Source organism: Sinohyriopsis cumingii, chromosome 6 (genome assembly GCF_028554795.1).
Source record: "Sinohyriopsis cumingii isolate HCF-2022 chromosome 6, ASM2855479v2, whole genome shotgun sequence".
NCBI lineage: Eukaryota > Metazoa > Mollusca > Bivalvia > Unionida > Unionidae > Sinohyriopsis > Sinohyriopsis cumingii.
This window is the reverse complement of record NC_142966.1, coordinates 512,289-539,524: the sequence shown is the minus strand read 5'-3', so window position 1 is coordinate 539,524 and position 27,236 is coordinate 512,289. Positions and strand designations below refer to the sequence as shown.

At 37.5% G+C, this 27,236-nt stretch overlaps 1 protein-coding gene across 2 annotated transcripts in view; it reads right to left on the bottom strand.

Annotated features, from left to right (window-relative positions):
• The window catches only part of LOC149796255 (metalloproteinase inhibitor 2-like), a 40,472-nt gene extending 29,827 nt beyond the window's left edge, over positions 1–10,645 (bottom strand). Inside the window, exons 1-3 of one of the 2 annotated variants that reach the window (XM_089960894.1) lie at positions 10,508–10,645; positions 9,730–9,895; positions 1,453–1,587 (exon numbers count right to left, since the gene is read on the bottom strand). In XM_089960894.1, coding sequence (XP_089817020.1) covers positions 1,453–1,587; positions 9,730–9,766 — 172 coding nt within the window. In that variant the 5' untranslated portion in view covers positions 9,767–9,895; positions 10,508–10,645. Of the gene's footprint in view, positions 1–1,452; positions 1,588–1,986; positions 2,137–9,729; positions 9,896–10,507 lie in introns of those variants that run through there. The other variant, XM_089960895.1, reaches the window with a different exon arrangement.
• Between the last annotated feature and the right edge of the window lie 16,591 nt (positions 10,646–27,236).

Sequence of the window (27,236 nt, the reverse complement as noted above, 5' to 3'; positions counted from 1 at the left end):
AGTTTACAACTTTAACCGTTACAATTATTTCATTTTTAAATGAATCGTATTGAATCTATTCTGAGGATTGCTTAGGTGGTATTTGGTTCGTAGATTTCGATTCTCTCATGAAATATATAGTGACTATTCAAAAATTATGTGATTGTTTATATTATCTATAAATAAATGTTTTAAAGTTCAAGTTGTCACAAGGATGCTTAGAGTTTATCCCTGCTCTCGTTTTCATACTAGATACACGTCACAACATAAGTTTGCAAGTTAAGTCTAGGCGTAAGACACTGCAATGTATAAAATTAAGCCAAGCTTCAGTCTATCAATACATAACCCAATTTCATCATCACAAGTCTTAATTATAATTTAGACACACGACATTTAATTGGTCATTTGAAAATAAATGTAAATTTCAACCAATCATATCGCTGGATTCTTAACCTTAATTTTCAGTCTACTTTTAATTTGTGTTGATGAAATCAAGGTAAGATCTCTAAATCTGCGAACTCAAGATAGTTTTGGAAAGACGTCTAACAATAAGAAATGAGGCAATGTTCATACTGCAATAAGCTGTATTATCTGGTGTATTTGTTTCGGAGACTCCACGTTTTTAATATTCTCCAACTAAATGATCTAAAAAGCTTACGTCCTGTCTCATTTTTAGTCCCTGTGGTGCTACCTTGGTGAATGCATAAAAGCAGATCAGGTTTAAAATAAAATCGTAATTTTTGTTCTTTATTCCAACATATTTTTTCCTTTTGCTGTAATTTATTATAGTAAAATAGTTTCAACAAATGGCTATATTTTGTAGCTGGTTTCTCCAGTTGCTCAATTTGAATCTTTCCTTAGGTAGTTATGACCTGTATAATATGCATACGAGAATAACACAGTGTCGAGTTTTAAGTTCTTTAACTAAAAGTTCTGAAACATTAGCGTGAACACTATTACTAAAAATAGAGCTGATACTGTAAGGAGACGATGGTGATTTGAAACCTTGCGTTTTCCGTTCGAAACAGATAAGTATGATTTCGCCTTATTGTAGTGATGATCTTAAGTTTAATAAGTTATATGCATTTTCAAACAATCACTAAAACAATAGGTTCTGCCGCTCACTTCTTTTTACCGTACACTACTCGAAATAAGGAACGCTGAGGCAGGGACTAGAAGTGGTTTCTAAAAGTAAGTTTAGATGCTCTAAGTAGAAAGAAATACCATTCTTTAACAACGCTGACGTACATGTTGTAGTGGACGTGATTCTAATTTTATGAGATGCAGAATGATTATTTGCATCACAAGTAACTACACAATATGAAAGAGGTTTAAGTAATTTTATACAGGTCATCATCATGGACCTTGTTAGTATCGTCAATACTATCAATGAAATTATCGTTCATGATGATGATAATGGCGATTACATGACTTAGAAATGCTAGATATGTGTCGGTTACAAATCATACTAACCTGATGATTCTGAGTCACACAAATAAGACTCAAACGTTCGTTCAAAACAAGAACAGGCAGAGGTAATGTAAGCAGTCGCTATCAGCATCAGCAGTAGTTGCAAAACAATGAATGGTCCCTCCATTGCACATGAATCTGAAGAGAACAATGTTACATACATTGTAAGGTTAATAAATTAGTTGAATTATTTATAACATTTATCCATTTTAATATACGAACATTCTTTTGTTCCACTGACATATAAAATATAAGGAAATAAAATCATAATCTCTTTAAATAACCAATTAAATCCACTGGCTTTTTGGTATCTGTTGCTTACGCATATACCGCTAAAGTTCTGATTCATGAAAACCATTTCGATTCGTACTTGACATCAATGAACAGAATGCCCTCAACGAATGTTTCAGTACGAAGGCGAATTTTACATTAAAGTCAAGAATTCCTGACCTTGACTATTAAAGTGTTGTTTTGTTCCAGCAAGCTCACCCCTATATAGCCATTTGGTTTTATCATACAGATGTATGATGTATTTACCTTACATTCTTAATCCTCAGATAAATCCACTAAGTTGTAGAAACAGCACTGACAATTTTTGTACCTAAATGTACGTTTTTGTTAGCTAGCTGTCATTAACTTTGTCAAACGTGCAACCACAAGCCCATATTATTAAAGCTTGTTAATAGATCGCTTTCAGAATTTAATGCGGAGTGTAAAAGGTCATTGCCAATAGTCGCATTACTAATCCTACATGAAGTAAACACCTTACTTAATCGTACATTGAATATCTACCCGCTAAGCGATTATGAAAAGCCTCGCTGGAAATCCTGCATCAATGTTCAGTTGTGTCGTGTCAGTTGAAGCGGGAACGACAGACACAGTGGAGAGAAAACAGAACAGCTGGAACGAGAACTTTCTTGCAATGTGAGCATTTTGCCTGTCCTCTGCACACCGCCACCTTATAATGCATTGTGCATACCTTAACTAAACTGATTTGGGGCGCCGACAAAATATGCATTATATGCAGGTTAGTATATGCCATGTGTTTACCAGCTATGCCATGGTCACAGATTCACGCAGTAAGCGCTGCGGCACGTAATAACAAAGTCCTCGGAATCTGCGTCGTCGGCAACATAGATATCATTTGCAACAAGCGTGGCTCGACCCGCAGCATAGAATAAAGTGACTCATCTTGTTTTCCCAAATTACTGCTTCCAGTTATATGATCTATAGAATGTAATGAGTTAGTGATAACATCGTACTAATTAGAATGTTTTATAACTTTCTGGATTACACCATCTAGGGTTAACACTGCATCTTCCTTGACATGTTTTTCAGCGTCTCATAAACAACAACTGCAGTTTTACTTGCCACTGCCATCCTTCAGTACGTTAAAGTGGCAATAATGTTAGTAGCAGGGCCTTTATTTATTTCCCCATTCACTATCAAAGTTCCAGGTCCTGAAACAATAAGGGTTGCAACTGTCAACATAGTCAGCGGCAATAAGCGCAACAAAAATATAGATATCAATCCTGATTGTACCTTACAAGTGTTAAATATGGGTGCTTCTAAATAATAACAATGATGAAGGTAAAGGTGTTTATCTAATAGCACTTTCATGTATATGTCAACCGTTCGATTCCGTAAGAATGACTTATGTCTACATGTCGTTTGGTAAAAGGCAACAAAACATACTTGGACTGAATATCCGACATTCTAAAACCCCGAAGTTAGCAGTAAAATCCAAATTGTATCATTTTTTTCTTTCGCAATCTTGAAGTTGCCATCACAGTTGCTAATATACGGACAGAAAGTAAAAAGTGAACGTATTAATAATCGAAATTACCTAAGTAACCATGCCATTTATGTTCGAGTTCCTGCGTTTAATAATCTATTTCATTTCATTAATTCTTCTGTAAATTTTGCAAGCTTATGGACGTTCCGTTCCAATTGGTTTTATTTGAGACTGAAATCCAAGAGTTACATAATGACACTGATTTTAACTAAATAGCCGACCTTCAGATCATTTTTGTTTGTTTTCATGTAACTTCATACTGAGAAAAATACCGGTTGCCAAGTCTGTGGCATCAAGCTGTTCGATTTTGAACCTCCATGTATACATGAGAGAGAGACAGACAGACAGAGAGAAAAGGAGAGAGAGAGAGACGTGTTTGTGCATGAACTAACAACATTAAGTTATGATAAACTATTCAGGAATTATCAACATCAGGCCAGAAGCATATTAGTTGACAAATAATTTGACAAGCATAAACAATGTTAAAGGCTGAAAATATCCTCTATTATTTCTAGTTCCATGGGCAATATATACTAGTGCAATTCGCTGCGGTTTCTGCGAAAGAAAGATGAAAATGATTTTTTTATTGTAAAACCTGTTAGCGTTTGATGTGTTTAACTAATAATCCAGACTATATTAATGAGCTCGATTTCAGTAAACAATTTTCTGTATTGCTTTTGACTCTTTGACATCTGTCGCGCTTCAGAAAATTTCCATACAATGAACTATTTTACATTTCAGAAATTATTTCTGCAGATTACAAATATTGTCATACGTACATAATATTAAATTTTATATATATATATATATATATATATATATATATATATATATATATATATATATGTGTGTGTGTGTGTGTGTGTGTGTGTGTGTGTGTGTGTGTGTGCCTGCGCTAGCTAACACTCGGACTAATATGAAAAATACAAGTATGTTAAGATGATTGGGACTTCCGAGAATTTGTTACAAGTCCTGTAAATCCTTCGATATGGTCTTCCATAAAATCCACAAGCCTTAATTTAGACAAAAAGGATTAAGGTGGAGTAATTTATATGTTTTATTGTGCCACTGGATTTAGAACGCGGAAGTTCAACAGTCAATATTCACATCAAAGCTAGTATGCAATAACGTAATAACGTACATACATAAAGGACCGAAACATGACTTCTGGTACACATTTGTAAACAATAGCGGTCTTTAACTTTTCTGAATGTTTACTTCGAAAGGTGGGAATTATATCCATGTTTTATAAACAAAAACACCTTTTATTTGTATATTGAAATCTTAGTTTTATTTGGTGTCATTTTAAGTCTTTACATCAGCGACATTAATTAATGTTACGGTTAGTATTCACACAATTTTGACCCTGGAAACATTTTCGTAGTTAAAAGGAAAGAAAAGTCTCTAAAAGTGGTAGATATATTTCCGTGAGTTATGCTTTCTAGTGTCAGTAACTTTAATTTACCAGGCGCTCCGTGTGTGTGTGTGTGTGTGTGTGTGTGTGTGTGTGTGTGTGTATGTCTTCCCGCTATAGTAAAAAACCTTCAAAAGAATATTTTTTTATTCCTTCAAGCAAGTAAATAAACAGCAAAACTTCGGTGAACAAGAAAACTCACAAATACCCCTAGAAATGCTTATCCGTTGATCATATCATTCAGAAATAGTGATATTTCAAACAGACAGTTGTAATGTCATCAGTACTTGTCTAATGTTTGGATCGGAACTTCAAACAGTTTTGTGTTAAGTTTTGAAAATTAGATTTACTAATCCTGTGTTTTTAATAACTAAATCGGGGCATCGAATTAAAATCTTTTTTGATGCAACTGTAAGATCAAATAAATAATGTAAACACTGTTGTCCTTTTAAACTAGTGAATAGTTTATAAATAAATAACATCAAATGAGAAAAGCTTGGAAAAAGATAAAAAAAAAAAACGTGTATCTTAATTGATATTTTCTTACTACACGGTCTCCACTGCAACCAACATGTGAACACAAGATTTATGTCAGAAATAAAATCAAACCACCTCGTGCATGTATCAGAGATGATATGGCTAAATTGAAGAGGGGCAAAAAACGACCTTTATTCAATATAGTCCTTTTTTCAAAGGAAATATTTGATGAAACCAGGAGAATTACTTCTGGAAAGCCACATCTTTTAGATGTAGTACGTTGTACAAAAATAAAAGATTACATATGGTATTACAACTCCATGTTCTTAAACTAAGTAATAGAAAAGAGAGAAAACCAACACGCTTTGTAACATTCAACACATAATTATTTCCCAGAATACAAAGTGAAAAACAATCATCATAAATTAAGGTATTGTGAATTAAATCCCAGAATTAAATCCCAAAATATCCTAAAATTTCTAACACAAGTCCTCATGATTAAAGTTCTGAAAAAACTTTAATGGTATTCCAAAACTAATTCCAACGCTGGAAGTGTTGATGTGCCTGTGCTAACCCAGAGAAAATACTGGACACAGCAATAATACAATTTTATTCCGATCAGATCTTACAACACAAATGAACGATTTCTAGATAAACGTGATGATACAGCCCTCTACCTGACGCATCTCACAATTCGCATTTTCTAAAAGAAACTATTACTTAGTGGAAAATTTTATTCTGGAGGGTTCGAAATGATTACGAGATAAAATCTTAGTTATAATTGAAAGGTCGGTTACTAACAATATAATACAAGATGTGGTAAACGCCAGGTAGGCTCTGCATTTCATGGGCAATTTCCAATGTTCTGGACTCAGATTATCATCAACATGTTTTATAATAAACCCAAATCAACCATTCATATGAAGTAGAAAATGAACTCGATTTTGGACAAGGTCAAATCCAAAATACAATTATCCATAGCATATAAAGGATAGAAAAGCTAACAAATAATGCAAATCAAATATACATAACAATGGCAGTCCTGATAGTGATGTAGTTACTGATACATCTTTCTATACTTTGAGAATAGGCTTGTGGTTGGGAAGTAATAGACCAAAACCTAAAGTCGTGGATGGACAAAACAGTAACAAGAAAACTTAAACTTCCTTGAAGCGAACGCAGCCATTATATAATTAAAATATTTATATAAAAAATGTTGCCCGGAAACAAGGCAGAATTTGTGATTGAAGACGCATATGCTGCATGGTACATTACTAAAAAAGTCAGTTGAATGTAACGGACTAGCTGAAACAACATGGAAATGGCCCATAGTGTGAGCAATTCGGTTCTTAGCAGAACACATACATGTTTGAAATAACATAGCAGATTATAGTTCCAAACAATTCGGCGAACAAATTTAAAGGAAGCCAGATACCGATATCTTGTATAACTTACATGGTCAACCAAATATTGACCTGCTTGTTTTCATGTTAATAAATAATTACAGTTGCACGACTCATTGAAACCAGATCGATATGTTTAAATTATCAATACTTTCTCAACCGACTTGTCTTGGCTTTCTGTTATGTATTTCCTCCTTTGAGTCTTACAGGCATAAAGCTGAGACATATCCGAATGTTATGATGACACCTTTGAGGTCTACATAAAGCTGATATCCTTTTCTGATGGAAATGCTGATATATATTCTGATGGTTCTTTTTTTTTTTAAAGAGATGCCAGTCCATCCATATGCAAATAAAACCCACACGTTGTACAAGAAACAGTAATGTTTCGTGAAATGCTGCAGACATCGCGTGCGCGTCATGCAGGCAGGAAAGTAATGGCAATATTCAACATTCATAAATATATAGGGTCTATAATTCGATAAGATGAAAGTTTCTTCTGTGGTCGCTTTTAGGAACGATTTTGTGAACTTGTTTGGGGTAAAGTGCTTTCCAGCTTATGAATATGAATAGTGTCCGTGAGGGAGCACACCATCTTGTCTTAAGGTTCTTTAAAAGCAAAACAAAGTTAGTCCAATATACTGAGCTTACAATGATGTTTCATACGTCTCTGATCTGTATTCATACTTTTCTCCTGGTAAATATCTGACACTGAAATATTTGACATTCAAACCTACAATGTTGATTGCATTATCATCTGCATCTGCTAAATTTGTTTAATATGTATATTACATTTTATGGTTATTTGTCAAAAGAATTGGTCTCTGTCAATATTGCATTAATGTGACTTTAAAACAGTTGGTCTCTATATTACTTGTTGGTGACTTGTTAAAACAATTGGCCTCTATATTACTTGTTGGTGACTTGTTAAAACAATTGGTCTATATATTATTTGTTGGTGACTTGTTAAAACAATTGGTCTCTATATTACTTGTTGGTGACTTGTTAAAACAATTGGCCTCTATATTACTTGTTGGTGACTTGTTAAAACAATTGGTCTATATATTATTTGTTGGTGACTTGTTAAAACAATTGGTCAATATATTACATTATGGTGACTTGTTAAAACAATCTACAGCGGATATGTTTAATCTTTGTGCCGATAAGAAGTCTTATCATCCATATAAAATAATATGTATCGTGTTATTTGGTGTAAATATTTATAAATGACATAATTGATTAATGAAGATAATACACAGTTTATCATCAGTTATGTAAAACCACATGGGCTTGTCACAAGAGCCACTTTTTCAGAGATGCAACGTAAATATTCCCAGGGTAATTGTGTGGTACAATGCTAAGACATTTGCAGTTTTAAAATAAATATATTCGTAATAAGGTTTCAAACAACTAGTGCTAAATATGTATGTTTTACAGACACCTAGCTTGTTTACATAACATTTTACAATTGCATCTGAATAAGAACGTCTGCGTGTTAATGCACACATGTTAGTGAACAAATGTGTGTTTATTGACTCTGGACGTTTAAGCCTGCTTTTATAAGTTTCCTGGGATGCATTCTTACAATTTGTCTTAAAGGTGTTCAGACCTGCTAGTGCGTAACACCAGCTCTGAAGACTACAAACTAGCAATTTATATTTCACGTGCACTAATAACGACAATAACTAACGTATAATTCGATTCAAATTTTATTTACAAGAAGTTTTATATGAATGGCCGATGGTCGTTTTCATCAAATATCGTTTATATGGAAAGAAAAATCATTTACCTTCGTTTCTCTCCACAATGCAAGTGAAGGCTTCAAAATATGTACCTTTTGTGAAGTGATTAAGTAAATATATCACTTTAATTTCATAGCTGCAAGATAAAAATATTAATTCGCTTGAACTACTTACACCGTTATAACTCTGATTATTTGTAAATTTATTTACACCAGAAAAAAAAATCTTTTATTAAAATAAATGATGTAATAATTCATTTATGTATCCATTCATTTCACTCGTTCAGTCAACGGAATTTATTGGAGCAATGGCCTCTCCTAAGGGGGCACTCACCAGTTATTATATACTTTTAAGAGAGTGATGTATGTAAGGTGAAGTTGTTTGCATTTAAAACATGCACAATGGAGAGAATGTTGGCATACCTCTATGCTACATTAATGTAATATGGATGACATTTCTTTGGATATTGTACTTTTGGAAACTGTAAATGATCTAAGCACTCTGCTAACTAAAATGACTGCTCCCTTGTGCTCAAAAAATCAGCCTGAATTTGTCTAAAGCAGCTATTAAAATAGGGGAAATGAATTTTGCCAGACTAGACAGTAACAGCTTCTGAAAGTGCAATGAATGAATTACCAAATATATAAAATGTAAACAAACGTTATGGGCTCTTTGTTTATATAATTTATCTCTGAAGTTCAAGTGAAAGTGACCAAGTGGAGCTTGCACGTTTTTTGAAAGGTGCACATCGGGAGTAAGGCCAAGCTATGTACTCTATAACTCATGTTACACCTATCAATCATACACCAAAATAAAGGGAATTAAAGGTTCTTTGAACTATACCTAAGATATACAAGGTCTTTTTTAAATAGCTAGTATAACCATTGAGGAAAGCTGGGGAAATTCTTTTTCTTTAAAATTCTACTCCTATGCAAAATACGAAACTGTAGAGCGCACCTAAGCAGCAATAGCAATTTCGCGTCTTCTTTCGCACAGAGTAATTAGGGGAGATAACAATATAAAAGACATCTATTTGTGATACTGTTCATCGAGCACTCGTTGGAGCAAGCTAGTTATTCACGCGTGCAACGACCAACTTAGCAATATCTTTCTACATTATGTCGAGGATTGTGCATGCTAATTTCTCCCTCACCGTACCATCTACCTGTACTTTCTATTACTAAGAAATGTACTGCAGTTGCTAGCTTTCTATATATACGTTGAAAATTTACTATATTTGTACATAGTGCGTCATCTTTTCGATTTTGTTTCTTTATTCCTTCACTATTATGCGTGATTTACAAGCACATCATCAGGAAATAATATGACTCAGTCCAAATTACAGGAACCTCAATCCCACCCTTCCTGAATTTAAATGCCGTTCGTTACCACAAAAACTATCATTTCAGAGAATAATGTGTCTGCTATAAAATTACTTAAACTACTCACCAACTGACTGGAACAGAAGGTCAGCAGTCTTGACCATGAGCCCTTCGTCTGCTCAACTTTGTTGTCGCGTGGCTGTTTCAGATAGCGGTTCAGCTGTTCACACGAGTTAAGGGACCGTATCCTGTCTTAATTTTGGTCTTAGAAGCTGGTATGTAATGATCTGATTCTAATATATAAAAAAACAAATAATATCAATTCATGATTTTCACCAGTCTTAGTCAATTAAGTTATACCTTCGAATAATAGTTTAATACATTACACATTTCTGACTATGTTAATGATGTATAACTAACTCTACCCATTTCCTATTACATTTTGTCATTTTTTGCAAGTAAATTATGTGAGTATGTACATGTTGCGTGTCCAGTAAAGCATGACTAATTCCAACATCATTAAATTTCTTTACATAAAAAAGAATCTGATAACATTATCATGTGGACCACTCCCACTAATTCTCAAGGGCGTGTGCCATTTGCAATCAATGTTGTATTCAAATTCACATAAAATCTGTAAATCTTTTGTAGTTTGCTTGTGTCTAATTTGTTTCATTTTTGTCATTTAAAGATGGTCTTACAAAAAGAATCGTGGAAGCATTTATGTTACACATCTAAAATCCCCTGATTTGACACTTGAATTAGTGATCTCTCCTCTAAACTAGACGACTTTTGCACCAGTATATAAGTTTTCTCCATCTCTCAATCTACAATCAAGACAATTTCACACATTGGCAAAGGTTAATCGTAAAATGTAGACCCTGATTAAATGTAAAAAGCGTTACCTTTATCTAAGTTTCAAAACAGTCAGTCCTGATCTCAAGTTCCACAGCAGCTGCAGGTATTAACTTGACGATATTTATAGTCATATATACATAGCCTCAAAATCACGTGACAACGCCCCTAGACTGTAATAAACTGATACTTCTACTATTGACTATTTTAGGAGAATACATTGATCCTCAACTTGTATTGTGCGCATCAGCAGTTCTGTACAAGTCATACAGACAAGAAAATACCAGGGTATCAGAGTAAATTCATACAACTAAAGAAATGGCAAAAATATTTGCAAATTTAACAAATACAGACTTTAGATTTTATTTGATTTGCATAGTTATTTGCTCATAATGTAGGGAAAATGTGCTGATGAGACAAAGAGTGTAATATCTCGAAACTATTGTAATTAAATTGCTATAAATTGTTTTGTTCTAAGATTCCATGTTACCTGTTAAGAATAAGTTTCTTGTTAACCTACAAGACTTAAAGAAAATAAAAATGACACTAGTATATCTCTTTAAACACATGAAATTTAATAAATATCGAACATATAATGAAAAGTGAAATCAATCAATTTTTAATCTAACACGTATCACGGGGTCTTTTTACCAACTAGCATAAAACAGATGCAAACAACAAAAGACTTTTATAATTTTACAGTTAATAAATATAACAAATCAGTAATATTTTAATATGATTACGCTACAATGATGACGCATTCCAGATTGATAATGTCATCGGATTTTGGTTTTGTGGGGTTTAACGCAAATTTTACACATTAGAGGCCACACATGACAGCCATTTCTTGGTGAATGTAGAATCCGGGAATACCATTAGAAAACCGACGACTTACGGAACCATATTGGCAAGCCTTCTCATATACCCCTGTTGTTAGAATCGAGGTTCGAACAGGTAATATGTTTGAGTGATCTGTAAGGACGATTGTCTTTTCGTCAACCCAAGGCCTCTCTCTCTCTCTCTCTCTCTCTCTCTCTCTCTCTATATATATATATATATATATATATATATATATATATATATATATATATATATATATGCGTGTGTGTGTGTGACAATAATATTTTCAATACAATATATAGTATTATGACTGTTGCTATTGTCTTCATGTGAAAGAACACATTCAAGATTAATACCTGTATTGTGCATATGGTCGAACCCAAATGGCGCTAATTTATTTGGCAAAGTGACAATTGATATTTAAATGCTATGTAGCTACGTGCGCTGTAAAACTGTTAAAGCAAATATTTCTAAGTTATCAGTCATCAATAAAATGCAGAAGCTTTAAAGCTAGAACTGTACTGCATCGGAATTAGCTGTCAAGTACTAAAGTTTAGAGCAGAGCTAAACCAAACACTCATCAGGTGATGCAATGTAGGCTTGAAGGAGAGAAACTCAGCACGATACGACAATCAAGTTGTCTAAAACCATTTTGCGTTCCATAAAAGGAGCTAATGTTCTGGATTTAAAGCATCTGTATTTGTCTTTAATTGAACCTTGCATCAGTTTACTTTTAATAGTTTTACAGCAGTTGGAGTTTCCTTGGCAACTTAACATAATCTGAAATATTGTACGTCAAGCCCCTGATGTGTATCACTGATCGCCCCTATGCAAATTTCATGTGATTTATCCTGGAGGTATTATTGCAATTGAAAGGTGATATTTCATTTCTATACAACATACATTATATGAGATCGGTGAACTGTAAATGTTGTATTTTAGTTACCTGGACTGATTCAACGATGGAATGTGTTTTTCGCACAGCACAATATGACAGCTACTTTGGATTTTTTGTTTCTTTCCGGCTTGCAGTATCTTACTATGATCTCTGTTATTGCTCTATCCAAGGTCAGCATGATCCAGGGTATAAAGCGGAGTTTTTCCGATCGACAAATAATTTTTACAATCTGCAACTTTGGGTTCACATTGATCTTTTTTCACTCAATATTAAAATTGATCTTTTATGTTTTAGCTTACATATATTTTCAATCAGCACAGATGTTTAGTATCTCAATGATACAGGAAAGGTGGTGCTATCCATTATTTCCCCGCATCTTATCAAGGACTTCTCTTGACTAATGGTATAATTGTCTCGTCTTTCTAGTAATATATCCTTCATTTTGCAGAGTATAATGTCTATAATGCATTCTAATAACAGCATAAGTAAATATGTATTTATGAGTTTATTGTACTCTGCATGTTTAAAGTAGCGCATTATGTCCTGAATGCTATTTAGTTATGTCTTTTATCTAGTTGTGTGCTGACGTATGTACATGCAATTTCACTTTTCATAGTTACTAATCTTTTTAATTTACCCTTTTCATTTTCCTATTTGTCTCAGTACCTGACAATCTGCATTGTTCAAACTGTGAATTGTAAACAAAGTTTCGTACCAGCTCCCAACCTAACAATAATGAAAAACAAATGACCGTTTGGTATTTCTAGTCACTGACAGAACAGTCGGCTTAAGATGGCAACATCGACCTTAGAAACATGCGAACGCATCGGGATCGCAAGATAGCGGGGCCCGAACATTTTGGAGTTTGCTTAAAACTGATTATAATTGAAGCAGATTATTTTAAAATAATTTTGATTTTGAACACAACCCTGTATTTGTATACGAATATTTCATAGACTTTCTCCAGTGATATAGAAATTAGATTTTGGTGGCCCATTGTCATCATTTCAGCCCTAAAATTGGGTCGACATGCTGTTTTGAGTGGATCGCCGAAATCAACATTATTATTTTGAAATTTCCTACCCATGTGGTTTCTTACCATTTGGTTGGTAGAGAACTTAACACCAAAAACCTAATCTGGTTTGCCGCCAAAAATGGTTAAGAACCGCTGGTCTAATCTACCAGAATATATCACATTTCTTTAAGTCTGATATAATTTAGCCATACACTAGACAATGCATCTTAAATCAGTACGCACACGTGAGAAATGACTGTCGCCACTGTGCGACGTCAATGAAATACTTATAATTTTTTTCTGTAAGCGTGTCCATCTAAGATAATTTGTCTAGCAAATTCCCAAACCATATCATATTCATATTTTCCAGTAGATTAGGCACCTTTGAAGCTAAAAGAAATTTTTTATAGGCCATGGTTTGCAGTATTTATTTTTCATCTACCCCCAACAAAAGTTTCAAAGTCAAACAATACTATAATACAGCATGCCCATGTTCATTTTGTTCATTACAAAAGGCGTACATATAAAAATATATGTACAGATATGACTCATCACAGAATGTGTAGATGTGACAAATAATGTAAAAAGTACGACAACTTTGTTAGCAAAATGCATACACAGAGGACATATTATTAATTAAGGTATCAGAAAATAACGATGCGAAGGATTTAAATATTAACTATATATAATAACTAAAATAAATCAAATAAATTAAATATACAAAAAAAAAAGATATATTGTTCCTAAATTTTGGGGACAGGCTCTTCCAGAGAAGAGGAGCCTCAAATGTAAAAGAAAGCATAGTGTACCTTGTCATTTGTAACCTTGATTATATTTACGCTTTCTTAATATTGCGAGATTATTAAAAGATTATGTCTTTTTGTGAATACTATATCCATAGGTTAAAAAGTATCTCGGGAGCCCCGATTGGCCGAGTGGTCTAAAGCGCTCTCCGTTACGGATCACTGCCATCTCACCTCTGTCTGCGTTGGTTCGAGTCCAAGGCGCGGCTAGCGTGGGTACATGGGAAAGCCTGCCAGTAGCTTCTCTTGGGTCGGTGGTTCTTCCCTGGGTTTTCCAGGGTTCTTCCTCCACCAGTTATACTGGCCGCCATGTATAGCCTATCTTGTGCTGACAAATGACGTTAAACCCTAGAACAACAACAACAAAAACGTATCTCAATATGCTAATATATAAATTAGGGTAACTTGCTTTTCTTAACAGAGAATCCAATGAGCTTTTAACAAAAAACAATCGAAATCCAGTAATAATGCCCTATACCGCATTTTCTTTCCATTTCATGAGAACTATTTACTACAGAAATACCAGTTAAGTGGGATTAACTACAGTATGACTTAACAAAATATATAATGCTCAGAAATTTAGCATAAATAGAAAATCAACGATTGAGACTTTTTAATACGTTCAATTGTGCAGTTGCTTTCTTGCAGATCTTCGAAATCTGGTTGTTAAAATCTAGTTGAGAATTATTATCTACTCAATGAGTTTTACGCAGAACTCAGGGGCTAGTTGAGAATTATTATCTACTCAATGAGTTTCACGCAGAACTCACGGGCTAATTATTTGTCTTCAGTGGTGAAAGTCTCCAATTTATTAGTATTTTGCTAAGGCGAATGGATTCGAACGCTTGAGCTTTATCTTGCACAGTATTGACTGCAAACTATTTAGTTAGTATCTTCCTATCATATACTGAAACAAATAAAATAAAACAAAACAAAACCCAACCAAAAGTAAATGGTATGGGTGAATTGAATGTCCATATTTAAGTGTAGTTGCCAGACACAAATTACAAAAATGACCGATGTTTCTTTAGAAATAAGTGTTGCTACAAATTGATAGACCCAAGTATCAGTCATGTTTATTTGGGTACCATATCTCGATTCTCGTTTGATTACCGTTTGAAGTTACATGATCTCAATAGTTCCATTTACAAAAGTTTTTATTTATTTATATCATTTGTCGAGCTCAGTGCTCATCATTCTGTTAAATCCATGCTTAGACTTTATGCGCACGATTATGGTGGTGGGTTCATTCATCATTCAGTGACATTATAAATAAACATTTCACTCACGAAAGTTTGTAGTTTGGTCAGTGTCTTTGTTATATATAGAGAGTGATAGATAAATAGATTGATATATATAGATATATCTTCATCTATTAACCCTACCTACAATTGCTTTCAACGCCATGGGAGTTCTGAAACCAGAAGAAAATGAATCTTACTGGATACGCCGCCTTAGGACACTGAAACTAAAATGTTTTACCCATGTAGACTCTAGAAACAAAATCAGTACCTATTTTACAGCCACCTCTTTCTCAATTAATAATTCGTTCAGTTTATCATTACTCACACACTCGCCCATAATTACTGCTGTTTTCTTTTTGTCGTAGTTCTTCCACTTGAACAGTGTGTGTGTGTGTGTGTGTGTGTGTGTGTGTGTGTGTGATGTGATGTGACCAGATATGTAAAAATTTTCTTCTGTTTTCTGACGTGCAGAAAGCCTGCATACCAAACCAATGGCGAAATGGTTGACTTCAGAAAATGTATAAATAGTTTTGGCTTTTTTCATTGGTTGGACGGTTTAGATCATGTGGTTTCTTAGAACAATTAAGTTACTTTCCATTGGATTCGTTAGGTCACATGAATATGTATTTTGAATAGACTGAGTAGTTTATATCTGTCAGGTGAGGTATGTTGCGACATAGAATTGTAATATAGACTCTTGAATTTGCATACAAAAAGAGAGAACTGAGCAATCAGATTTCATTAAGTTTATGAGTCCTTCTTATTTATTGTCCTCATGTTGCAACATCAAGTCTGCAGACATGTTTTATGTTATACTTATTTATAATTTCAGACGAAAACATTATTTTGGACTGTTCAGTAAGAAAAATACTAAGTGCTCAATTATTGGATTATAAAATTATTCAGGGACTATTGCGAACTATTCAAAGGAGTTCTGGACAATGATATTGTGATATATCAGGGCTGTTGACTTAATATTGATTCGGAACATTGGATTATTTTGTTTGGGATTTGTTTGGATTCAATTCAATATACTGCAAGTTTCTCTAAAGTTTTCATTTCATAACTTTTCATCCTTGTAGGAATATAAAACTGGTTGGTACTGCTTCTTTCTGTAACTTAATCAATGACCCTACAGTTGTAACAATATATATTGTAGTTTCTGTGCTTACAGGCTTCGTATTTCGCTACGCATGGTTTCCGTTCCATGTCGGTAGCCTTGATTTAGATCAAAGCAATCTGGGCCACTATAGGAAGAACACACACACACACACACAAACACACACACACACACACACACACACACACACACATATATATATATATATATATATATATATATATATATATATATATATATATATATATATATATATATATATATATACACACATATATATATCTATGTATATATATATCTATGTATATATATATGTATATATATATATGTGTATATATATATGTATATATGTATATGTATATATATATATATATATATATATATATATATATATATATATATATATATATATATATATATATATATATATATATATATTCTGCTGTCATTCAAAGGTCTACGGAATTTCGTCCGTAGCTTGCAACGATGGTCTAGAGAGAGAAAGTAAGATACTTAGTTCCATTGGGTGGAAATACTGACATGCTTGCAGACCAGCATACAAAACGAGGGGTGGTGGTAGGGTCATCCAGCTCTGTCTTTTTGTTGATCTATGAATTTGTTCGTTTTACCATGATGTTTCCACAGCGAGATGGATCACGGGATACATTTATTGATAAGCCATTATTGAATCTCATATCTCAGTTTCATACGCTGCACTAACATTATTTATGCATCAAATTCCTTTGTGAGAACATTTAAAAGCCATGTTATTTTACTCTCTCTCTCTCTCTCTCTCTCTCTCTCTCTCTCTCTCTCTCTCCATTTGTACAGTAGCTTCATGGTCATGCGTACAGTAACATCGTTGTATGCCCTGTTGACAATGCGTCTGGCAACCATGGTCCGTAGGTGGGGGAAAAAGAGAGAAAACTGACATTCAGGCAGACCAACATAGAGTGTGTATATGTGTGTGTGGGGGGGGGGGGTAAACTGTCTGTAAGATTTGTGTCGTCACCTTCTCTCTTTGTCAGTTTTGTTCATCATGTTTACACAACGATATATATATATATATATATATATATATATATATATATATATATATATATATATATATATATATATATATATATATCATCATCATCATTGGCGACTCGGTCTCGAAAGACCATGCGAATAGCGCCCTTGGGGTGTTGCCTGTCTCTGCTGGCAACGTCTGCTGTGTCTGTGCAGGCCTATACGTGAGTGACAGTCCCTACTGCAGTTGGTGCAGACATACTGGGAAGTCTGCATTACTGTGGTTGCTGTTGCGTTCTTCTTTCTCTTACGTTTCTCTGCCACCAACTGGCCTCTCCTTGCATCAGCGACTGATATGCCATTGTTTACCATCAGTCTCCAGGTGCCTCGGTCCTCAGCCAGCTCTTCCCAGCCATCGGGTGAAATGTTGCATGCCTTCATGTCCCTCTTGCACACATCTTTGAAACGGAGTGAGGGGCGTCCGACTCTTCTCATGCCAGTGGCCAGCTGTCCATATAAGATGTCCTTTGGCAGCCTTCCATCCTCCATGCGTCGGACGTGACCCAGCCATCGAAGGCGGCGTTTAATTAGCAGGGAGTACATGCTGGGGGTTCTTGCACGCTGCAGGATCTCGCTGTGTGGAACACGGTCTTGCCAGCTGATTTTCAGGATGCGTTTTAGGCACCGTATATGGAAGGAGTTGAGCCGGCGTTCTTGCCTCATGTAGGTACTCCACGTCTCACTTCCATATAGAAGGGTGCTGAGAACGCAGGCCTGGTAGACTTGGACCTTGGTGTGCTCTGTCAGCGCGTTGTTTTCCCAAACCCTCTTTGTTAATCGAGCCATGATGGTGTTTGCCTTTCCAAGCCTTCTGTCCAGCTCCATATCAATCGAGAGAGTGTTGCTGATGGTTGACCCTAGGTAGGTAAAGTTGTTGACTGCTTCCAGGGTGACACCGTTGATTTTGATTGAAGGGGCAATGGTGGTATCTTGCACGCTGACATTTGTTTTTTCCAAGCTGATTGTGAGACCAAAGTGCGTGCAGGCAACAGCAAAACGGTCTCCCAGTCTCTGGAGGGCTTCCTCGGTGTGGGCCACAAGAGCTGCGTCATCTGCAAAAAGCATCTCCCTGATGAGCACAGCTCTCACTTTGGTCTTTGAGCGCAGTCGTGCCAGGTTGAACAGGCTCCCATCAGACCTGGTGTGTAGATATATGCCATCCGTGGACGTGTCGAAGGCGTAGGACAGGAGCAGGGAGAAGAAGATCCCAAAAAGTGTTGGTGCCAGCACGCAGCCCTGCTTCACACCACTGTTAATTGGGAAGGAAGTTGAGGATGATCCATCATACATGACTGTTCCCTTCATATCTGCATGGAAAGAGATTATCATGCTGAGGAGTTTTGGGGGGCAACCGATCTTACTCAGAAGTTCAAAAAGGCCCTTCCTGCTGACCAAGTCAAAGGCCTTGGTGAGGTCGATGAACATCATGTAGAGTGGTTGACCTTGCTCTCTGCTCTTCTCTTGGAGTTTTCGTAGGGAGAAGATCATGTCTGTCGTCGACCTGCCTGCTCTGAAGCCGCACTGTGATTCCGGGTACACACGGTCTGCCAGCAACTGCAGCCTGTTGAGTATGATGCGGGCGTACACTTTACCAACAATACTCAAGAGCGAGATCCCTCTGTAATTATTACAGTCACTGCGGTCGCCCTTGTTTTTGTAAAGGGTCACAATTGTGGCATCACGCATGTCTTGGGGGACTCCTCCTTCCTCCCAGCAGCGGCAAAGTAGCTCGTGCAGTGGTTTAATCAATGCTGGTTTTCCACGTTTGATAGCTTCGGGTGGGATGCTGTCACTACCTGGTGCTTTGTCGTTTGGAAGGCAGTCGATTGCTTTGCTGAGCTCCTCTAAGGTTGGCACTTTGTCGAGCTCTTCCATGGTGGGCAGATTCTTTATGCTGCTGAGGGCTGCATCAGTGACTGACGTTTCTCGGGAGTATAGTTCTGAGTAGTGCTCCACCCATCTGGCCATCTGTTGCCCACGGTCTGTGATCTTCTCTCCCGTCAGGGATTTCAGGGGAGCGACCCCTTTCACTGTAGGGCCTAGAGCCTTCTTGATGCCACTGTACATGCCTTGGATGTGTCCGGACTCGGCACTTCGCTGGATCCCTTCACACAGTTGTTACCAGTACTCGTTCGCACACTGTCTAGCAATGCGTTGGGTGTTACTTCGGGCACTTCTGAGAGCAGCAAGCGTCCGTTCATTAGGGCATTTTTTGTAAGCTATGAAGGCTTTTCGTTTCTCCTCGATTTGTGGTTCCATCCTTGATAGGTGTGCATTGAACCAGTCCTGGCTGGGTCGTTCCTTCTTGCCAAACGTTGACATAGCTGTACTGTAGATGGCACCCTTCATGGCGTTCCACTTGGCTGTAGCGTCATACTCAGGCAGGTCCTGGAGAGCCTTGTTCAGGGCAGACACATACTCCTCCACCTTGGCAGGGACTGACATCTGTGCAGTGTTTATGCGAGGACATCCTTTTGGTTTTGTGCGGTGTAGCACATGTGGCTGTAATCGCACTCTGCTGCTCACAAGGGCATGGTCGGAGTCACAGTCTGCACTGTGGTAGGTTCTGGTGGAGAGGACGCTGTTAAGGGCAGAGCGCCTGGTGATGACCAAGTCGAGTTGGTGCCAGTGATGAGATCTGGGGTGTTTCCATGACACTTTGTGTTGTGGCTTCCACTTGAAGAAGGTGTTTGTGATGCACAGGCCATGGTAGGTGCATAGCTCCAGCAGTCTCTGGCCGTTTTCGTTGGTCTTTCCAGTGCCATGATATCCGAGGCAGGTAGGCCAGGACTCGTGGTCCGCACCTACTCTGGCATTAAAGTCGCCGAGGAGGAATAGTGGTTCATTTTTGGGGCATCCTTTGATCTGTTCGTCCAGCTGCCCATAGAACTGATCCTTCACGTCTTCTGATGACGTGAGGGTTGGGGCGTAGACACTGATGATGTTGACAGGACCTGAAGTAGTGGTGAGGCGGATGGACAAGAGACGCTCAGTGCCCCCTGTTGGAGGTTCAACCGAGGCCAGGAGATTGTTTTTGATGGCAAAGCCCACTCCGTGCTGACGGGGCTCCTCAGGTTCTCGACCCTTCCAGAAGAAGGTGTAGTTTTCCTCTCTGAGGGAGCCACTAGAGGCGAGCCTGGTTTCCTGGAGGGCAGCTATGCTGATATTTAGTCTGGTGAGTTCTCTATCGATGATGGCCGTCTTTCTGGTGTCGTCCACTTCTCTGAGGTCGTCGGAGATGCCTGTACACATGGTGCGCACATTCCAGCTTGCAAATCGAAGAGCTGGAGTCTTCTTTATTGGTTTCTTGTTTCTTTTGTCTGGTGTGGAATTACCGTCTGCTTGTCATGCTGAACAACACACTGAGCTCCAGACACCCACTGGAGCAGGCAGACGATGGCGGGTCAACACCTTATTGACCGGGGGCTGCCCGGCTTGAGGCGGGCGATAGTTGGCCAGTGGGACACGATGATCCCTCCCACCGTCAAAGCTGACCCGTGGCGCCCCTTCCCTACGCCAATCGGGTGGGACTTATAACCCGTAAACTGTCAGCTTCCGTGTTGTTTCCTCACTCAGTAGCGAGACTGGAGTGTCCTCTCCAGGGCGCAAGCCTGGGCGTGGAATATGGAGATCCTGGGCTGCCCAGACGTCAGGATCCCCCTCTCGTCCTTGCTGGTGGGGTCCAAAGGAATGCTGAGCATGATATTTGGCACCAGTTTGGACGCAGGAGCTGCCGGAAGGAGGTCGTAGTCGACCCCCAGCCGCCTTAGGGGCTCCACTCCTGATTTTCTGTCTGGGTTTACTCCCGTAGCCTTTCCTTCTCCCGAAGATATCCACAAGGCAGTGGAGCCATAATCCAATGGATGGGACTTGGTTGGTTTTGAATCAGAGTTTCCTTCTCCTAGATGAACTGCCTGACAAGGCTAACGAGCTTCATCTGCCCGGGTTTGGGGTCAGAGTTTCCCTTCTCTTAGAAAGGTTGCCTGCCAAGGCTAATGAGCCCAGTCTGCCCACCCAGTTATACCGCCGGGTACTCGGTCGCGCCACACAGCAGGCTCTGTTAAAACAGGGGGCACCGCGTGAAGGTGCTGCTGTGGACACAATAGTGTAGGAGAGGCCATATGCAAGTAACCTCCTGCCCCGCAGAGCGAGACAGTGGTCCTGCGGCGATCACTACACCTGGGAAGGAGAGGCTATGAGAGACGCTTCACTTTCCTTTGGCAAGCGGGACGTCAGGCCCAGGCCACGCACCCCCCATATATATATATATATATATATATATATATATATATATATATATATATATATATATATATATATATATATATATATATATATATATACACAGAGGCCTGCATACATTTTAATATTTCTAAATGATATACTTTAACCTTACTGTAGATTTTTAAAGAAAAGCAAGAAAGCTAAAAAATTGATTACAACGTAATATTCAGTACAACTTATTCGTCTCCACGGGCTACTGCAACTTTGCATCATTGGAAATGTGTAACACTGTGGAATATCCCATGGAAAGTGTATGTTTGTCATTTTAAATACTGGGATTTTTTCGTGGTTAGTTGGTGTAACTTCCAGTTCAAGGTTTCCATCTACATCAAATTCAATAGATTTTCACGTTATTTATATCTGGTAAGTCATGAGCGAGATCCAGTGGGGTTAAACAACTGACAAGCTGACTGACCCATAAGAGAAAGGTGAGGGGGGGGGGCTGATTATACGACCAACAGTACTTAGTTTTATTTTGGTAAACAAAAATACTATATAAATAATTACGATTGTGTATTTTCCAACGTATGCCTTGAAACCAAAGTACAATATTCGTATCGAGCCAGAGGAATATATAACGAATAATTAGTTAATTACCCTTCCTAGGACGGGAAATTAAAAGAAGTTTTCAAAAAAAATAACAAATTTTGGATGAGCGACCTCAAAAGAAAGTTTGAACATAAAAATACAAAAGAGTATTTAATAAATGTGGGATGCTGCCGCGAATTTCAAACTCGCGACATTTTCTTTGGCAGCCGGGACACACAGAAACAAAAACAAATGTGGGTGTTTATATGTAAGATATTATTAGCGTTTGATACAATAAAAATGTGTAGACCTAAGTTATCTCAGAAATTTGACATTATTATTCAGATCAGGATGTTTACCGGCCTCCAAAAAAATAAAACCCTAGGCGACACAAAAATGTATGAATATATGAATTTCTTCTGCGTGCAATTGATGTTAATGACGTGGATGTTCTACCTGAAATGTCAGACTCATTCATCTGTATAAATGTACCCTGAAGCTTTTAAAGTAAAGATAGAAGTGGAAATTGCCCAGTACGCATTTGGTATGTAAATGAAATATTCCTTTCAAACCTGATCTAAAAGACATGCCTCAACCTATAATATTTTAATTCAAACCTTACATGAAATCATATATGTAAGATTATTATATTGGAGTCATATTTGAAGAGGAAAGCATATCTCGATAATAGAATTTCCTAATGAAATGATTTATAAATTAGTTGAATGTACCTGATTAGACATCAGTGGGTTCCTGATGTGCCTGATTAGACATCAATGGGCTCCTGACGAGACAGGATCATAAATCAAACACCATGGAGTCTTTAAAACATTTTACTATTTAAAAATGATCTGCTTTATAACCTTATTATAGACTGTAAACTTGTAAAGCATTGAATATATTACAGTACGTGTGCCGCCTACAGTACGGCCTTCTAATCTTGAGAAGCTGTTGCAATTTGCAAGCATTAGTATCGTGTCTTATTGTAAGAAAAGTCCCATGGAGAGTGTACACATCGTGATACAATGTAGACAAAGCCATTTGAGTGCCGCCTACAGTACGGACTTCTAATCTTGAGAAGCTATTGCGATTTTTAAGCATTAGTATCGTTTCACACTGTAAGAAAAATCTCATGGAGAGTGTACACATCGTGAGACAATGTAGAAAAAGCCGTTGGAGTGTCTACACATTGTATGACACTGTAGACAAATCCCATGGAAAATGTACACATCGTATGACACTGTACAAAAGCCGATGAAGTGTGTACACATTGTGTGACACTGTAGAAAAATGCCATGGGGTGTATACACATAACAACATAAGGACTCGGCATCCTCTGTATTACTTCGTGTAAGTTTCAGATCAAGGTTTGATCCAGCTAAATATCTTTTTATCTCTTACTCTATAGGTTTGCACGTCTTTTGTTCCTGACGGTACGAGAGAGAGACCGACAGACAGACAGAGACAGAGATTAAAGGCAACGTAGAAGGGATTTCGATCACATTGTGTAACATGTTCAAAAGAGAAAGAGAAAGAAATAGAGAGAGATAAATACTGGTAGGCAGACAAATTAAAGGGAATGAAGAAAATGTTTTGATTATATTGTGTACCATGGAGTAATATCAAAAGTGACCCGGTTGGGTCTATGACACCGTCATAGCTTTTACCATCCACGACTTTTTTAGCCCATTTACGACCCATTCATGGTCAGCGATTAAGTTTCCACGTATGTGATCCAGTCATTGGGAACGTAGAGTCTACGACGAATGACAGTACCCAAAAGAGCCCCCCCCCCCCCCCAAGAGCACTTATAGCAATCTATTAATACATGCTTTGATATGAATATGCATCAACGTATTTTGAAGCTGTATAAGGCACCGATCGATATTGCCCAGGCAACTTGGCTATACAACAGCAATAACGATCGTTAAACCATGCTTCTGTGCAAGTGAAGATTGTTTTAATTTGACTTTTATGTTTGTATATTCTCTCTGTTTCTAATTTGAGCTCGCAATTGTCGTTGATTTTCCATTTCTGCCAGCATACTCAAACTCATCCGCGCTGATTGTTTTACCCTATATCGCTACTGAATATAGTTTACTGATCGTATTGAACTACTTTGTGCTGCTGCTAGCATTTCGGAGTAGGCGTGTACTCGTGAATTCAGTCTCATCACATTTAATTTGCAACCACCAAAAGAAACACCAGTTACTATCGATATAGCAATCACACGAATTCCGATTGGTGCACCTTCGATGTTTGATGTTGAGATTCCAGTCACACCAAGCCCAACAGTCGTTGCCACAGCAAGACATCAAATAGCATATACGACCAAACAAATGTTTTTGTATTTTATAATCAGCGCGTTTCTCTTGGTAATTTCATCTCGCAGTGTTTCTCGGCTTCGATTATTTTTTTCACGTCGATAACATTGAAGGTCCATCACAGTTCTTCTATTAATAATACAATTGGATATATTAATTGCATGACAGGGAGACATTGTCAGGTCTCAAAATCATGCGCAGACGCATTGCGCTCGTGCACTTCTAGCCAATTCGCCTTTTCTACTCGTATAATCGCCATACATTGATAAAAATCCTCTGCCTCAGAAAATATTTAAATCTCCAGCGATTGCTTATTCTGGTGGTTGACACCCTTTTCATTTAAAAACACGATTTACGCCTGCACCTTTTATATCTAAAAATCTACTTTGCCCAGTAAATGCTGCCCGAACAAATGTTAAATAACAGTCTGGATCTTTCTTTTGTCAGTAAAGTCAATGTTGGTTTAAAATATTCGAAGGTGAATGTAACTAGAGTGGATACATCGGTGAATGCCACTTCGCCATTACAGAAACAATCCCCGAGAAGTTTTGTATCTGCTGCTAAGTTAACGTTTCGACGTTTTCACGTGCACTTGCGATGAATTCAAGTTGACACGAGTTGGTAGCAATACATCAGGGTGGTTCCAAAGGACAATTTCTACTTGACCATTAACAAAATTATATGACAGTTGATACGAGGGTTTGGTAATGCCACTTTAACGCAGATATTCATCAACAAGTATGGAAGAAATTTTTTATTGATGTTAATATCCGCTGCCAGTTGATAAAATACCCCGCCGATTGGTATCAATGTATTACATAAGATTGACGCTAATACCTTGTGCTTTTAAGCGTTGTTCGCTTCTACCGCCAGCATTGTGTTCGTTTACTTTCCAGACATCCGCTCCCTTTGACAAATGTTTTACGAGAGAATTTCTTCCAAATTCAATCTCGGTGCCTCATATATTTTTCCCCTTGCAGGAAAACGTAGACTGACTCAATTTTTGGCGATTGGGGCATATAAAACCCAAGAAATTTCGTGTGGGAACCTCGCCCCTTATTTAGCGTTACCAATCAGGATTAGATATATCTACCGCCTTTTATAAACAGGAGCCAAAACTGCGGTCAGCCTGACTTCTAGATTTCCAAACAAATGATTCTGGAAAACTCAACTCTGACAGTTCCGATATAAAATCTAAGTTAACCTTCCCTTATGTAGTCTGTCTGACGATTGAATAATTGAAGGCTTAAATATGAATCACTTCCTCTCCCGACACAGACATTATAAATCATTGCAGTATAGCGATTTAACAAGCACCTGTACCCATAAATCTAAATAATTGTTCTCTAGCCCAAGTTAATGTGCTCTTCATAGATCGACAGAAATTTGCATCCTTACAGATGGTATTTGACGACTCATGTCTGGAAACCGAAGGTCTTTTCCTTTTATGTTCGTCCACCGACTGCATTTTTAGTGCCATTCCTGCTGCTGTTCCGACAGCCCCTAATGGCGCAACCTTTTCATCTGCTGGAGCCGCTGTTGAAAATAATACCGGGATCTCTTCAAAGAATATAATTATTCTTCCGTTGTTTTTTTCCATTTTTGGGGGAGGATGTTCTTCTAGGAATTTGCCATAGGTACATCAATCACCTTCATTCGTTCACCGCACTCTCCAACAACAGAGACTTGTCTGAAAGAATCACAGCATAACATTTGTCATTATCATCAGCTGCATATATTCGCGAATAAAAATAAATGTCGACAATGGATAGCCTGAACAACTCCAGGTGTTCCAGTGAAAAGTAATAAATTAGGTACGGTGTCATGAAGTCATGTTAGGAAATCTGCAAACCAGTGTCAATGCTTTGATTCCGGTCCATATGCGACCACATATTGAGATCTACCTGGTGAGATTCATTGGTTTAAAGGGTAGGACGATTTTTTGCGGATGATGGTAAGGTGCGTTTAGCAGCAGCGAAACCGCAGTCAATTCTAAGTGGCCAAATGTAATCTTACTCTGTGTATTGGTCGTTGTCTCTTTTTGTAAGTTGAAACGCCACAAACACGTGGTTTGGTAGAATAAGACCATGTTGTGTATTTATTTGCCAAGTAAATGGACCAAAACAGCAGTTGGTAAGTGTGCATCTGTGGCATGCGCGAGAAACGATAGCATGGCAAAGGATTCATGATTGCATAAACGATAGCAACGTTAACGCCTACGACACGCTTGAACGGTTTAGGTGTTGCTTGTGCAGAAAAGACAATGACGGGAAATCTTTGCTTTTACCGAAAGCTTCTGTGAATATCTTTTTTAGTTAGGTCATTGATGCGATCGTTTCTTCATATTGTGTGCGATGTTGTGATAAAAGAAGTCCGTAAATTCAACTCGAGTTCAAACTGGTAATGGACGAGCAGCAATTACAGTTATTTGTCTTCGATATGGAGCAGAGACGTTTACCTTTCTTTTAAAAAGGTGGACAGTGATATCGAGGCTTCACTACCTTTATGTTAAAAAGGTGGACAGTGATATCGAGGCTCCACTAACAAAGTTAACGGGGATACCATAGAATAAATATTCGGGTGAAAATCACCCTCCTGGATACAATTACTGTGGGCCTGGTACACCTGGTGAAACACCTTTTAATTGACCCA